The sequence below is a fragment of the Carcharodon carcharias genome, chromosome 16, assembly GCF_017639515.1.
Source record: "Carcharodon carcharias isolate sCarCar2 chromosome 16, sCarCar2.pri, whole genome shotgun sequence".
In the NCBI taxonomy this organism is placed as follows: domain Eukaryota; kingdom Metazoa; phylum Chordata; class Chondrichthyes; order Lamniformes; family Lamnidae; genus Carcharodon; species Carcharodon carcharias.
Window position 1 is genome coordinate 45,945,456 of NC_054482.1, and position 12,647 is coordinate 45,958,102.

A 12,647-nucleotide genomic window follows, 5' to 3' on the forward strand; every position below is an offset into this window, starting at 1 on the left:
TAACCCAATGCATAAAATGACTGACTTGTTTTGAGATGAATATTTTACAAATCAAAGAATACAAAAAAGTAATATTTATGGATGAGTAACGTTCAAATAAACATACTCGATGTGTCTACAGCAAGTCAATCACCCTTGACGACAAACATCATAGATATAATTTTTTGCAGCTTCTAACTGAAAATTTTCTACACTTTTTTTCTTAAACAAACACCGCTACACAATCAAACCTAATTCAGGGAGATAAGGCTCCGTTCTTGAGACTACTGCTACACATTAGATAAAAGCAAAAATGCTGGAAATACTCAAATTGAGAACTGCAGGTCTGGTGATGTCTGCGAAGAGAGTTAAAATCGAATTCCTTCTGACTTTCCTTTGGAACTGAGGAGCGATAGAAATGTGATTGGTTTTATGCTGTTGAAAAGGGGGCAGTGAAGGGAGGTGGTACTATGCGGTTGAAAAGAGGGCGGTGGGGTAGTGAGGTAGTACTGTAAGGTCAGGGTTTGGTTAGAAGCTGGGGGAAAGAGAATTACATACCTAAGATGTCAGGGAACAAAAAGCAACGGGGGTGGTGAAGTAGTACAAGAGCTCTGCTACCATCTATGGAGAGAGTAACACAACGAAAAGTTGTCTTTTTCTACCCACAGCCATACTTCCTGAATATTTCTAGCATTTTTATTTCAGATTTCCAGCAGCCTCTGTACTTTGCTCATCCTGCAATACCTTTGGACAAAATTGGTCTGCACTGGGAACCATCGGAAAATGCAGTTTAAATCAGCAAACTTTGGATGGTTCCGCTGGGGTTATGCCAACCTCTTCTAACTTCTGAGTGACTATTTTAAAGACCCAGACCAACGCCATGGAACTCCCTGACTCTGCGGAAACATATATCATCCCCCTCCCCTGGCCTGTCAATTTCTCTGGCTCGTTAAACTTAACTGCTTTATGGCAGCTCATGCTGTATGAATTGGGGGAAGGGGGGAGTAGCGGGAGGATTTCTCCATTGGTTGGAGTCACACTTATCACCAAAGGAAGGCATTTGGGGTCAATTATCTCCACTCGACATCACTGCAGGAGTTCCTCAGAGTAGTGGCCTCGGCCCAACCATCTTCAGCTGCTTCATCAATGACCTTCCATCATAAGGTCACGTGTTCTCTCTCTCTCTCTCTCTCTCTCTCTCTCTCTCTCTTTGAAGTGTGTATTGTGCGCTCTCACCCAGTTGTGCTGTCAGGGCTTGGAGTTTCTAGTGATGGCGCCATCCTCAATGTTTGAAGCTTGGTAATCAGCGTGGAGACCAGCAAGGCTGAGAATGTGATTTGGTTGCAAGCCACGACATCGAGGGTAAAATACATGCGTGGACCAGGCAAACCAAGACTATTTGCCCCGAGTCGTTATCAGCAGCGCTGGGGATACCAGTTGGCCATTCTGGTCGACTCCTACTGAAAGCCGAAGAGTCGGGAACTGTATAATTGATCCACTTAAATCCAGAATATTCGTGTTAAGAAGAAAGTCTGGAGGAGCTAACTTTTGTTTGAATCCATATTTCTGATAGCATAAAAATTCTGAATGGTAGAAAGTTCGAGGATTTTAGAAATATAAAACAATACAGCTGATGACTTGTAACGCCAAAAAGTTTGATAAAATTGAACTTAGTTTTCACTTTGGGACGAGACCTCTGCAGATGGGTAGCTTCCATGCTCTCCAGCGTCGGATTTTGGGGGGGGGGGGGGGGGGGGGGGGCGGTTAAAGAGGGGGTAGGAAAGAGTACCCCAAACATGCGCTGGGGAATCCCTCTGGCAAGTTCCCACGTAAGGATTTGCACAGTAATTGCCCAGAAGGGCATACTACTTTTGGACAAAATTGGTCTGCACTGGGAACCATCGGAAAATGCAGTTTAAATCAGCAAACTTTGGATGGTTCCGCTGGGGTTATGCCAACCTCTTCTAACTTCTGAGTGACTATTTTAAAGACCCAGACCAACGCCATGGAACTCCCTGACTCTGCGGAAACATATATCATCCCCCTCCCCTGGGCTGTCAATTTCTCTGGCTCGTTAAACTTAACTGCTTTATGGCAGCTCATGCTGTATGAACTGGGGGAAGGGGGGAGTAGCGGGAGGATTTCTCCATTGGTTGGAGTCACACTTATCACCAAAGGAAGGCATTTGGGGTCAATTATCTCCACTCGACATCACTGCAGGAGTTCCTCAGAGTAGTGGCCTCGGCCCAACCATCTTCAGCTGCTTCATCAATGACCTTCCATCATAAGGTCAGAAGTGGGGATGTTTGTTGCTGATTGCATGAAGTTCAGCACCGATCGCAATTCCTCAGATACTGAAGCAGTCTGTGTCCAGGTTCTGCTGCATTTGGACAATATCCAGGCTTGGGCTGACAAATGGCAAGTAACATTCATGCCACATGAGAGCCAGGCAATGACCATCTCCAACAAGAGAGAATCTAACCGTCACCCCTTGATGTTCAATGCCATTGCTGTTACTACCAACATCATGAAGATTATCTTTGGCCAGAAACTGAACTGGGCTAGCCATATGAATGCTGTGGCTACAAGAGCAAGTCTGGGGCTAGGAATCCTGTGATGAGTAACTTGCCTCCTGGCTCCTCAAAGCCTATCCACCGCTGCTTTTCTATATCTTCCAATGTACTGAAACCATTCTGCCCTACAGCCCTGCTCCTTTGGTTTGGAGAATTTTCTTTTTAAATGACAATTTAAGGATCTATGTTAATCAGTGCCATGCAAGGAATACATTATAGGTGTGTAAGCAAGCTAGGTAGTCACCACAGCAATAAATCATCTGCCTTCTAAGCAGAAATAAAACTCCATTCACCCAACTGAGCAAGACCAAACTCAAAAGAATGCTGTTTTGTAAATAGTCATTCAGATGCTAATTGCAGTTGAGATATTCTAATGCAGAATTTTTTTCATGGGTATTTGATTCTGTAATCATTGAGTATGGAAGTTTGTTATTCCCGTATGTTACCTTTTTAAATGATCTATTCTCAGATTTGTTGGCAATTTAACAAGATATAGCCCTTGGTGAAAGATATGCAAGCTTGCAAATGCTAAGATGTGAAATTTTAAGACTAGAGACCTGACTATAGACAGACCCAGATGCATTGGTGATTTGGGCACATCACTACCAAATGCTGCATGTCACTGCACTTTTCTAAGTTCACGTGGGTAGGGTGAATACTGAACATAAGTGCACCCTTCAGGGAAAGTACTGAAGCTGGTGGGAAGGAAAGATTTGTGCCTTCTAGTACATTGATATCTAAAGGTTTGTGATTGTGAAGTGATGAAGCACTTTTTTTGGTCCTCTTCAGAATACTATGTCCTGTTTGTCAGCTTCCATAATGGGCAATATTGAAAATTTGGAAATAGTGCAGAGGAAGGCCAAGATTAGATCATAGTCTAAAACATCTTAGTTACCAAGATGGGCTTAAAAAGCTGGGGACTCTACAATTTTTAGAGGAGTTTAGACTGTGGGGTGATTTGATCTGGATTGAAAATGAAGGGAGAGATTGATCTGGCCTGGATTTTATGATCAGCCATGTAACGACTGCATTGACCCAAGAAGTTGGCTACTCAGATCTGGAGATCTCCATTTGTGTAAATTTCACATTTCTTGAGTGTTTTTGATTCTATCAAGTCAATGGGATCTCCCAGTGTGCAACAAAAGTAATGTCATCAAACAGGCTAAGCAGCAAATCATATTGTAGAATTTTCAGACAGCAAACCAGGAAGTAAGAACAACTGATTATCCTTTTTTTAATAGAGGCCAAAATAGATTGGGACACATAGGAATAAGGTAGCAGCTGAAATATCATAAATGTTGTTTAAAAAATAGAACGTTTAAGTGTTACAGAAATACAAAAGCAAACTTGAACAGTATCTGTGTTGAGAGGTTAAATTGAGTTTTTGTTTCACCTTAAAAGTTGCCTGTATTTCTAATGAGAGTTCTATGACTGGCAGCTAAGTTAAACAAGCAGAGACTGAGCTGTTGCCTAGCAACAGGGGTCCAGAGAGGCCGGTCCCTCCCACAGACACACAAAATAAACTAGAAACAACAGTTTTGAGTGGTTTGAAGCCAGGACTCCAGAAAGACTGTGCACTGGGTGTGAGAGCAGATTTCCCAAAAGGTCTCAGGCTGAAAGATTGAGACAGAAACAGGGGCAAGTCCCAAACAGACCTTCTAGTCAATGGAAAGACAGGAACCTGGAAAAGGTTGCAGAGAGAGAAGCTTCAGACTTAGAGACAAAATCTGCAGGGAGCTGATTTAAAGCAAGAACAGCTTGCAAGAGGCCAGAAGGTCCAAAAAGACAACTGAAGATCTGTAACCTTTTACTATGGGTGTGTGAAGCAGTATTGTACTGTTGACAGCTGAGTTGGTAAGAGGAGTGTGTGGAAGAAAGCTTGAATGCAAGTGGTGATCCGGGGAGACGAACATCCGAAGGAGAGTTCAAAACCCTGTAGGTTGACCCTTGTGGAATGTGTCTGAGAGAAAACATCAGTTTGGGAGAAGATTCCAAAGGGAGTCCCTGGAGAGTGGATATTTAAAACCTTCATGTGAAAGATAGAGTTTGCTGAGACCTGTTGTTGGCTCATGGTGTTACAACCTTCTGGGGGGAGAGTTGAGGAGAGATGTGCAGCATCTGCTTAAGGTGGCATCTGTCACTTCGTTTCAGACTCTGTGGTCTGACCACAGTTTCCCTATTGGTACATGGACTGTGTACTTATAGTGAGCTTTGGAGCATAAGATAGCTTTCGCAACTTGTTTTTATCCTTGCACATCTGTAAAGGTATAGTTGTAAGTGAAGGAGTGTTGTAATATAGTTCATCTTGTTGAATGAATGTTTGTTTAATTTGTTGAGATACGTGGAGAGGCGCTACTGAACAAAGGCAGGCACGGGGATCAGCTGATGAGCTTTTTAACAAAAAAAAAGTTAGAATCTATCAAGCTGGGTTCCATCCTGGGACCAAGCTTGTCCAGGGGTAATCTCCACTGGGATCATAACGTTAAAAGAAAATTAGAACCTGTGGAATGTTTTTTTTTATATTGTGTTAGCCACAAATTTCAAATACAAATTTTAGTTTTTCAGAGGTGGTGTTCAGCAATAGTTATGTTGAATGAGTTGTAGCTGCATACCAACACTTTTTTAAGCATCACCTGTTACACACAAGGGAAATTCACCTCTGTTCAAGTGATTTTCTAAAGATTGCTTTGAGGGTCTTCAACAATATACCTGTGAGGAGCACAGGTGTAGACACCAGAAGGTTGTCAGTTTCATGGTTGAGGGCTAAGGTGGGCATGTGGAGTTAGGTTGCAAATCTGCCATGCTCTTATGGCGTCCTCCTCTTTCTGTGCTGCCCAGTTGCCCTTGGAATAGGGAAGAAATTTCACGATTTTCATTTTTATTGTAAGGTTTACCTACCTTTTTGGGAGGCAAAATAATTTGTGATGAACTCGTGACAGTACAAGCTGTTTGAGCCAGTTCTAGCCAATAAGGCACAATGAACTGAATAACCTTTCCTCATACTAAATTATTGAATTTTACAGCACAGTATGAGACAGAGCAGCACGGTGCAGTGGTTAATGCTGCTGTGTCGCAGCTCCAAGGACCTCAGTTCAATTCTGATCTCGGGTGTCTCTGTGTGGAGTTTGCATGTTCTCCCTTGTCTGTGTGGATTTCTGCTGGGTGCTGCAGTTTCCCCCCCCCCCCCCACTGTCCAAAGATGGGTTGGTTAGGTGGATTGGCTATAGTTAAATTGTGTGTGCCTCTGCGTCTGTCTTTGGGAGTGGCTCCAATTCCCTGTGACCCTGAATTGGTGAGTAGGAGAGGTTATTTCAAGTACCTTGTCATGGTATTAAAAATTACAAAGTTTTTTTTAATATCAGATTGCTTAACCTCTTGCTCTAATTTCTCTTGGACAAAAGCAAAATACTGTGGATACTGGAAATACTCAACAGGTCTGTTAGCTCTGTTTCTCTTTCCACAAATACTGCTGGTCTTGCTGACTCTCTTTCCACAATTTTCTGGTTTTAATTCCAATTTTTCCAGCCTATTCCAATAACTCAAGTCGCTCCTCCTTGGTGTCAATTTTAGTGAATCTTTTAAGACTAGTGGAGCTCCTTTTACAGAGAACCAGCATGGACGTGTGCCAAATAGCTGCCTCTTGTACAGTAATTAATTTTGTGATTCTGCACCCTATAGATGGCCTTGATATTGTTACTGAAGTGTCTGACACTGTCCAGTTATGAGCTATTTGACCTACCTACCTTGTTTGTTATCCAAGCCTTCCATACATTATATATATATACATTATCTGAAAATTAGCACTATTCCATTTTGCTAATGTGTAAGCTACTTGAACTTGTGCTTTCACATGTCACAGAAACACCAAGGGAGATCTAAAGTCCTTGAAGTTGGGCAGAGTTCCAACTGTCATGATGCACTGCCCATACAATTTAACCAGTGCATAGCATTTGGCAGTTGAAATGAGGCTTCTGAATATCTAATCCATTTATTTTTCTTTTTAGATGGCAATACCCAGGAACAAGCTTTGTGGTTTGGTAGCAGCAACCTTCACACCTATGACACAAGATAAGTAAGAATATTGGTGTTACTTTATCTGATGTCAACCTGTTTGTTTGGCAGCACACATTGTCATATTGGCCTAAAATTCTTTCTTGTCTTCCAGTGAAATAAATCTCTCTGTAATTGGTCAATATGTTGATTATCTGGTAAAAGTCCAGGGGATTAAAAATATTTTTGGTAAGTTTATGCCAGAGTTTCAGGTACTATTTTTCTCCATTTTCATTCTTCCCTCCCTTTTTCCACACCTCCCTATAACACCATGTAATTTATTCTTGTTTTATTGTTAGGAAAATTGCAGTATCAAATTAAAACTGCTATCTACTACAAATTGTTCCAAAATTGAATTGGAATTTAAGCATGGGTTGTTAACCCTTTTTTTAAAAACTATGTAAATATGTAAAAAGATTTTAATTTATTTGCACCCTATTGAAATATGCACTTTAAAATAAGTTTTATTCCAGCTTTCCTGTCATGTCCCAGCCATTCTCAAATTTTGGTGTCTAGCTATTTCCAAGTCTTTGTCCATGATGTTTTTATTCATTTTTTTTAAAGGGGAGTTTTCACTTGGACACAATCAACGATTCTGAGAAATGTTCTCCTTATTTGCACACCACAAAACACACAATCTGTACTGAACCAGTGCAATCAGGCAGTGTTCTAACATTTAATATCTTTACTGAACACTTGAAAGGAAATTTATTTTATTAAAACTTTTAAAGTTTGTGATTAGTGTAACAGAAATGAGAAGGGACTTGGCTGAGGTGGACTGGACAGCGCTGCTGGAGGATAAAACAGTGGGAAGCACTAAAAAGCGAGATCCTAATTGTATAAAGTAGACATGCCCCTACAAAAATAAGAGTGGTACTGCCAAATCTAGACCTCCCTGGTTGTCTAGAGGAATACAGGGGAAGATCAAACAGAAAAAGAAAGCATACGATAGGCACAAAGAACTAAGCACTGCAGATGGCCTAGACGAATATAGGAAGTGAAGGGACAAAGGAAATAAGGAAATCAAAGAGGGCATGAAAAAAGATTAGCAATTAAAGTTAAAGATAACCCAAAGATGTTTTACGAATACATTAATGCTAAAAGGTTAGTTAAGGAAAAAGTGGGACCTATCAGAGATGAACATGGAAACTTGTGTATAGATGCAGAGACTGTGGGAAGGGTTTTGAATGAATATTTTGTCTCCGTGCTTAAAAGGAAAGGCAGAATGTAAATATAGTAGTCCAGGAGGAACACTGCAAGATATTGGACGGGATAGTCATAAAGAGAGAGGAAGTACTCGAAAGGTTGAAATCCTTGAAAGTTGATAAGTTACCAGGGCCAGATGGATTGTTTCTGAGGCTGCTGAAGGAAGTCGGAGGAGATAGCAGATGCTCTGAGGATGATTTTCCAATCTTCACTAGATACAGGGGAGGTACCAGAGGACTGGAGAAATGCAAACGTAGTTCCATTGTTTAAAAAGGGATCATCGGAAAGGCCAAACAATTATAGGACAGTTAGTCTTACATTGGTGGTGAGCGGATTAGTAGAATCAATCCTGAGAGATAGGATTAACTGTCATGTGGAAAGGCATGGACTAGTCAGGGATGGTCAGCATGGATTTGTTAAAGGAAAGCCTTGCCTCACAAATTTGATTGAATTCTTTGAGGAAGTGTCAAGAAGGGTTGATGAAGGTAATGCAGTGGATGTTATGTATTTATGGATTTTAGCAAGGCATTTGACAAGCTCACACATGGCAGATTGGTCAGGAAAGTAAAAGCCCATGGGATTCAGGGTAATGTGGCAAACTGGATAAAAGGTTGACTTTGTAACAGGAAACAAAGGGTAATGGTTGATGGATGCCCTTGCAAATGGAAAGTTGTCTCAAGTGGTGTTCCACAGGGCTTGATGTTGGGACCCTTGCTGTTTGTCTTATATATTAACGATTTGGATGTGAACGTGGGGGGCACGATTGGGGAAATTTGCAGCTGACACAAAGATTGGCCGAGTAGAGGATAGCCATAATCTCAAACGATATAGATGGGATGCTAGAGTGGGCAGTAAAGTGGCAGATGGGTTTTAACATAGAGAAGTGTGAGGTCATACATTTAGGGAGTCAAACAGTTACAGGGATGACACATTAAATGGGAATATACTAAGAGGGGTGGGTGAAGTGAGAGATCTTGGTGTACAAGTACACAGGTCCCTGAAGGCAGCAGTTCAAGTAGACAAGGTTGTAAAGAAGGCGTATGGAATGCTCTCCTTCATTGCCAGAAGTATAGAATATAAAAGTAAGGATATAATGTTGGAATTGTATAAAACACTGGTGAAGCCACAACTGGAGTATTGTGTGCAGTTCTGGTCACCACATTATAGGAAGGACATAATAGCTCTGGAGAGAGTGCATAGGAGATTTACAAGAATGTTGCCAGGGTTAGAAAAGTGTAGCTACGAGGAGAGATTGGATATGTTGGGGTTATTTTCCTTAGAACAAAGAAGGCTGAGAGATGACTTGATTGAGGTGCCCAAAATTGAGGGGAATAGATAGAGTGGACTTGATAAAATTGTTTCCCTTGATGGAGAATTCTAGAACCAAGGGACATAGATTCAAGATAAGTGGCAGAAGGTTTAGGGGGGACATGAAGAAGAACTTTTTTACGCAGAAGATAGTGGGTGTCTGGAATTCGCTGCCCAAGTTGGTAGTAGAGGCAGAAACTCTAAACTCTTTTGAATATTACCTGGATCTGCAGCTATAGTGCTGTAAGCTGCAGGGCTATGGGCCAGGTGCAGGAAGGTGGGATTAGAAAGAGCACCTAGGTGCCCTCAGGCTGGCATGGACAAGTTGTTGGGCCGAATGGCCTCCTTTTGTGCAGTAACTTTTTTATGGTTCTAATATCAGTCTATCGCCTTCTGTGTAACGTGATTTCAAATTTCTGAAATTCACTTTTAAATAATATAAAACAATTTCCTGGCTATTTTGAGGGACAGTTTTTGTAAATTAAAACAAAAATATATTGAAAGTCATTATCATTGCTGCCAAAAGAACAAGCTTAACTTATTTAAATCTCTGCCTGCAAATACGCGCAATTAGTGAAAATTCGAATGGTGATTAATTCACCTTGGGTGCGTGAGCAATTTTGTGTAAAGGTCCTTATTCCAGTAGGATGTTTTTAAACTAGCATCAAAGATGGGGGGGGAAAAAAATTGCTCAATGCAAATTGTGCTTAAAATTCCATGATATATTGTGCAGGGAGAAAAAATGGAAGTGAAAAGGCCAAATTGCAATTTTATTTCACCTAAGTATGTTGGTGCAGTACAGTGGAAAGCTTTTGTCTGTTTTGGACATGTGTAATTGATGGGGTAAATCAAATTAATGTAGTTCCTTTCAACTAGATGACTGAACACGATTCATGCCATCAGTCTTGCTTGGGTTCAAAACGCAAGCTATGTGGCCAGTGTTCCAACTTATTCCATCATCTAGTTCTGAAAATAAGTGGCCATTGACCATCTAGGACCTTTAGTACCAATTACTTTGTAACATACTGCATTTAGACAGTGAAATAAAGTGGAGGAAGACACGCACATGCTGAAAGGGAGGGCCTAGTTTTATTTAATGGAATGTTGTGATCGCCATAGCAACTGACATCAAGATTTCACATTTCAATCATTCTTTTACCTATTAAATGGAAATTCTGAATTTTTTAAGACACTTAGTGTAACAAATGACTAAAAACTAAACGCTATTATATTGGCAACTTGTATTTTAAACCACCCGAACAGAAAATTCCCTTTTTATACTTGTATCACATCACCCTTTTCCATGAAATTACAGCCCTTATAGCAAACAGTCCCCAGTTGCTTTCAGCTTCCAGTGGGTTTACATTTCCCTGTTTTGCTGTGGTCATGCAACTGAGTGACCACCTCCAGGTGCTTCCCTTAGTTTTTAGAGAGTTTCCTAAATCCACTACCTGCAGTAAAACCTGTATTGATGATTCTTCCCACCTTGGGCCAATCCAGGACAAATCTCCTGGAATCCTTTTAGATGGCTATGAGCTATATCTTTGATCCAGAGACTGTCTCCCACACTTGGCTATGGTATTCACACAACTCAGCAACCTCCTCTCTCTGACCACACAACTGCCATCTATCTATGATATTCATTGATTTTTAAGGAAACCTGTAACCTTATCTCAAAAAATGGCTCCCTCTGCACCCTTCCCCATGACCATGTGAAACACATTAGCTGTGCATCCAGATAGAAATACTAATTAGTTATTCTTGATCCCATCGCCGCCTTAGAAGTAAATGCACAGTTTGCAGCACAACTGTTTACAACCTACTACCTCCAACACCTTTCTGAGACTTTGGGAAAACTCGGCCTATTCATTCGGAGCTCAGACTGCTGCCATTGTCTCCAACCATGAACACCTTGCACTGTTGCTCCAGTAATACAATCTGGGCCCCCCTCTGATATTTAACTTCCCCAGGCCTGTCATCAAGTGGACTTCAGAACAGGTTAAAGACACCATTCCAAAATATAACCATCTTAAACCTCATTGTAACAGGAGCAATAAACTATACAAGTGCCAAGCATGGACTAGTGTCTGGCACTAGTAGGGAAAGGGGTTGGAATGATGCAGCACACCATACCATTGATTGTTGAACTGAGCTGAAAAAAAGATTAATGCAAAACTACCAGTTGGTGAAAATTTTGTCATGTTGGCTATGTTGTCAAAATGCAATCATGTTTTTCTTCTGCATAATTGTATACTTGTATATATCTTGCATGGCTTCCTTTACCTATCAAATGTGATGCTGTTTTCTCAAATTGCATCTGGTTTGATGTTCTTTGTCCCATTCTCAAACTGGTCTCCAATATCAAGATAACATGTTTTAACTGTTACTTTCCAGTGAACGGCACAACTGGAGAAGGCATGTCCCTTTCTGTTGAAGAAAGAAAATTGCTTGCAGAAGAGTGGATCAGCCAAGGAGAGGGCAAGTGAGTGCTTATGTTTGGATCTAGTTTGTGGATAATAAATGATCAACCATATCCAAGGCATAGTTTGTAAAGAAAAATAAACTTATTTTATCTATTCTAATGTTCTGTTCTTTTCCACTTCCCTCTGCAAGGCAGTCACTTGTATTAGGGTATCGTTTCGAAGGCTTGTTATTGTTTTAAAAATTCAAAGTGACTGAACGAGGTGAGTAGCCCCAGTTGGAGACCAAACATTATATAGGGAAGCCATGCACTTCTAACTCAATACGTCCAAATCTTAGATTGCAGACTTGACCCTGAAGTACACTGCAGCACATCACTTAATGCAAAAGTATCATGGGACTATTCATAGAGGTCTACAGCACATAAAAGGCCCTTCAGCCCATTGAATCTGCACCAGTCAAACAAGTAGAACCATAGAAAAGTTACAGCACAGAAGGAGGCCATTCAGCCCATCTTGTCCATGCCAGCCCGAGGGCACCTAGGTGCTCTTTCTAATTCCACCTTCCTGCACCCGGCCCATAGCCCTGCAGCTTACAGCACTATAGCTGCAGATCCAGGTAATTTTCAAAAGAGTTTAGAGTTTCTGCCTCTACTACCAACTTGGGCAGCGAATTCCAGACACCCACTATCTTCTGTGTAAAAAAAAAAAAATAGTTCTTCCTCATGTCCCCCCTATACCTTCTGCCACTTATCTTGAATCTATGTCCCTGGTTCTAGAACTCTCCATCAAGGGAAACAATTTAACCTGTCCACTCTATCTATTCCCCTCAATTTTGGGCACCTCAATCAAGTCATCTCTCAGCCTTCTTTGTTCTAAGGAAAATAACCCCAACATATCCAATCTCTCCTCGTAGCTATACTTTTCTAACCCTGGCAACATTCTACCTGACTATTCTAACCCCATTTTCCAGCACTAGGCCCATAACTTTGTATGCTGTGGCATCGCAAGTGCACATCCGAATACTTCTTAAATGTTATGAGGGTTTCTGCCTCTACCACCCTTTCAGGCAGTGAGACCCAGATTCCCACCACCTGGATGAAAAAATTCT

At 41.2% G+C, this 12,647-nt stretch overlaps 1 protein-coding gene across 3 annotated transcripts in view; it reads left to right on the top strand.

Moving 5' to 3' along the window:
- Window positions 1–12,647, top strand: part of npl (N-acetylneuraminate pyruvate lyase (dihydrodipicolinate synthase)) — a 65,238-nt gene that overhangs the window by 502 nt on the left and 52,089 nt on the right. For 2 of the 3 annotated variants that reach the window (XM_041208549.1, XM_041208550.1), the window contains exons 2-4: window positions 6,557–6,624; window positions 6,718–6,791; window positions 11,511–11,598. In XM_041208549.1, the coding sequence (XP_041064483.1) occupies window positions 6,557–6,624; window positions 6,718–6,791; window positions 11,511–11,598 (230 nt within the window). The remainder of the gene's footprint in view (window positions 1–6,556; window positions 6,625–6,717; window positions 6,792–11,510; window positions 11,599–12,647) is intronic. The other variant, XM_041208552.1, reaches the window with a different exon arrangement.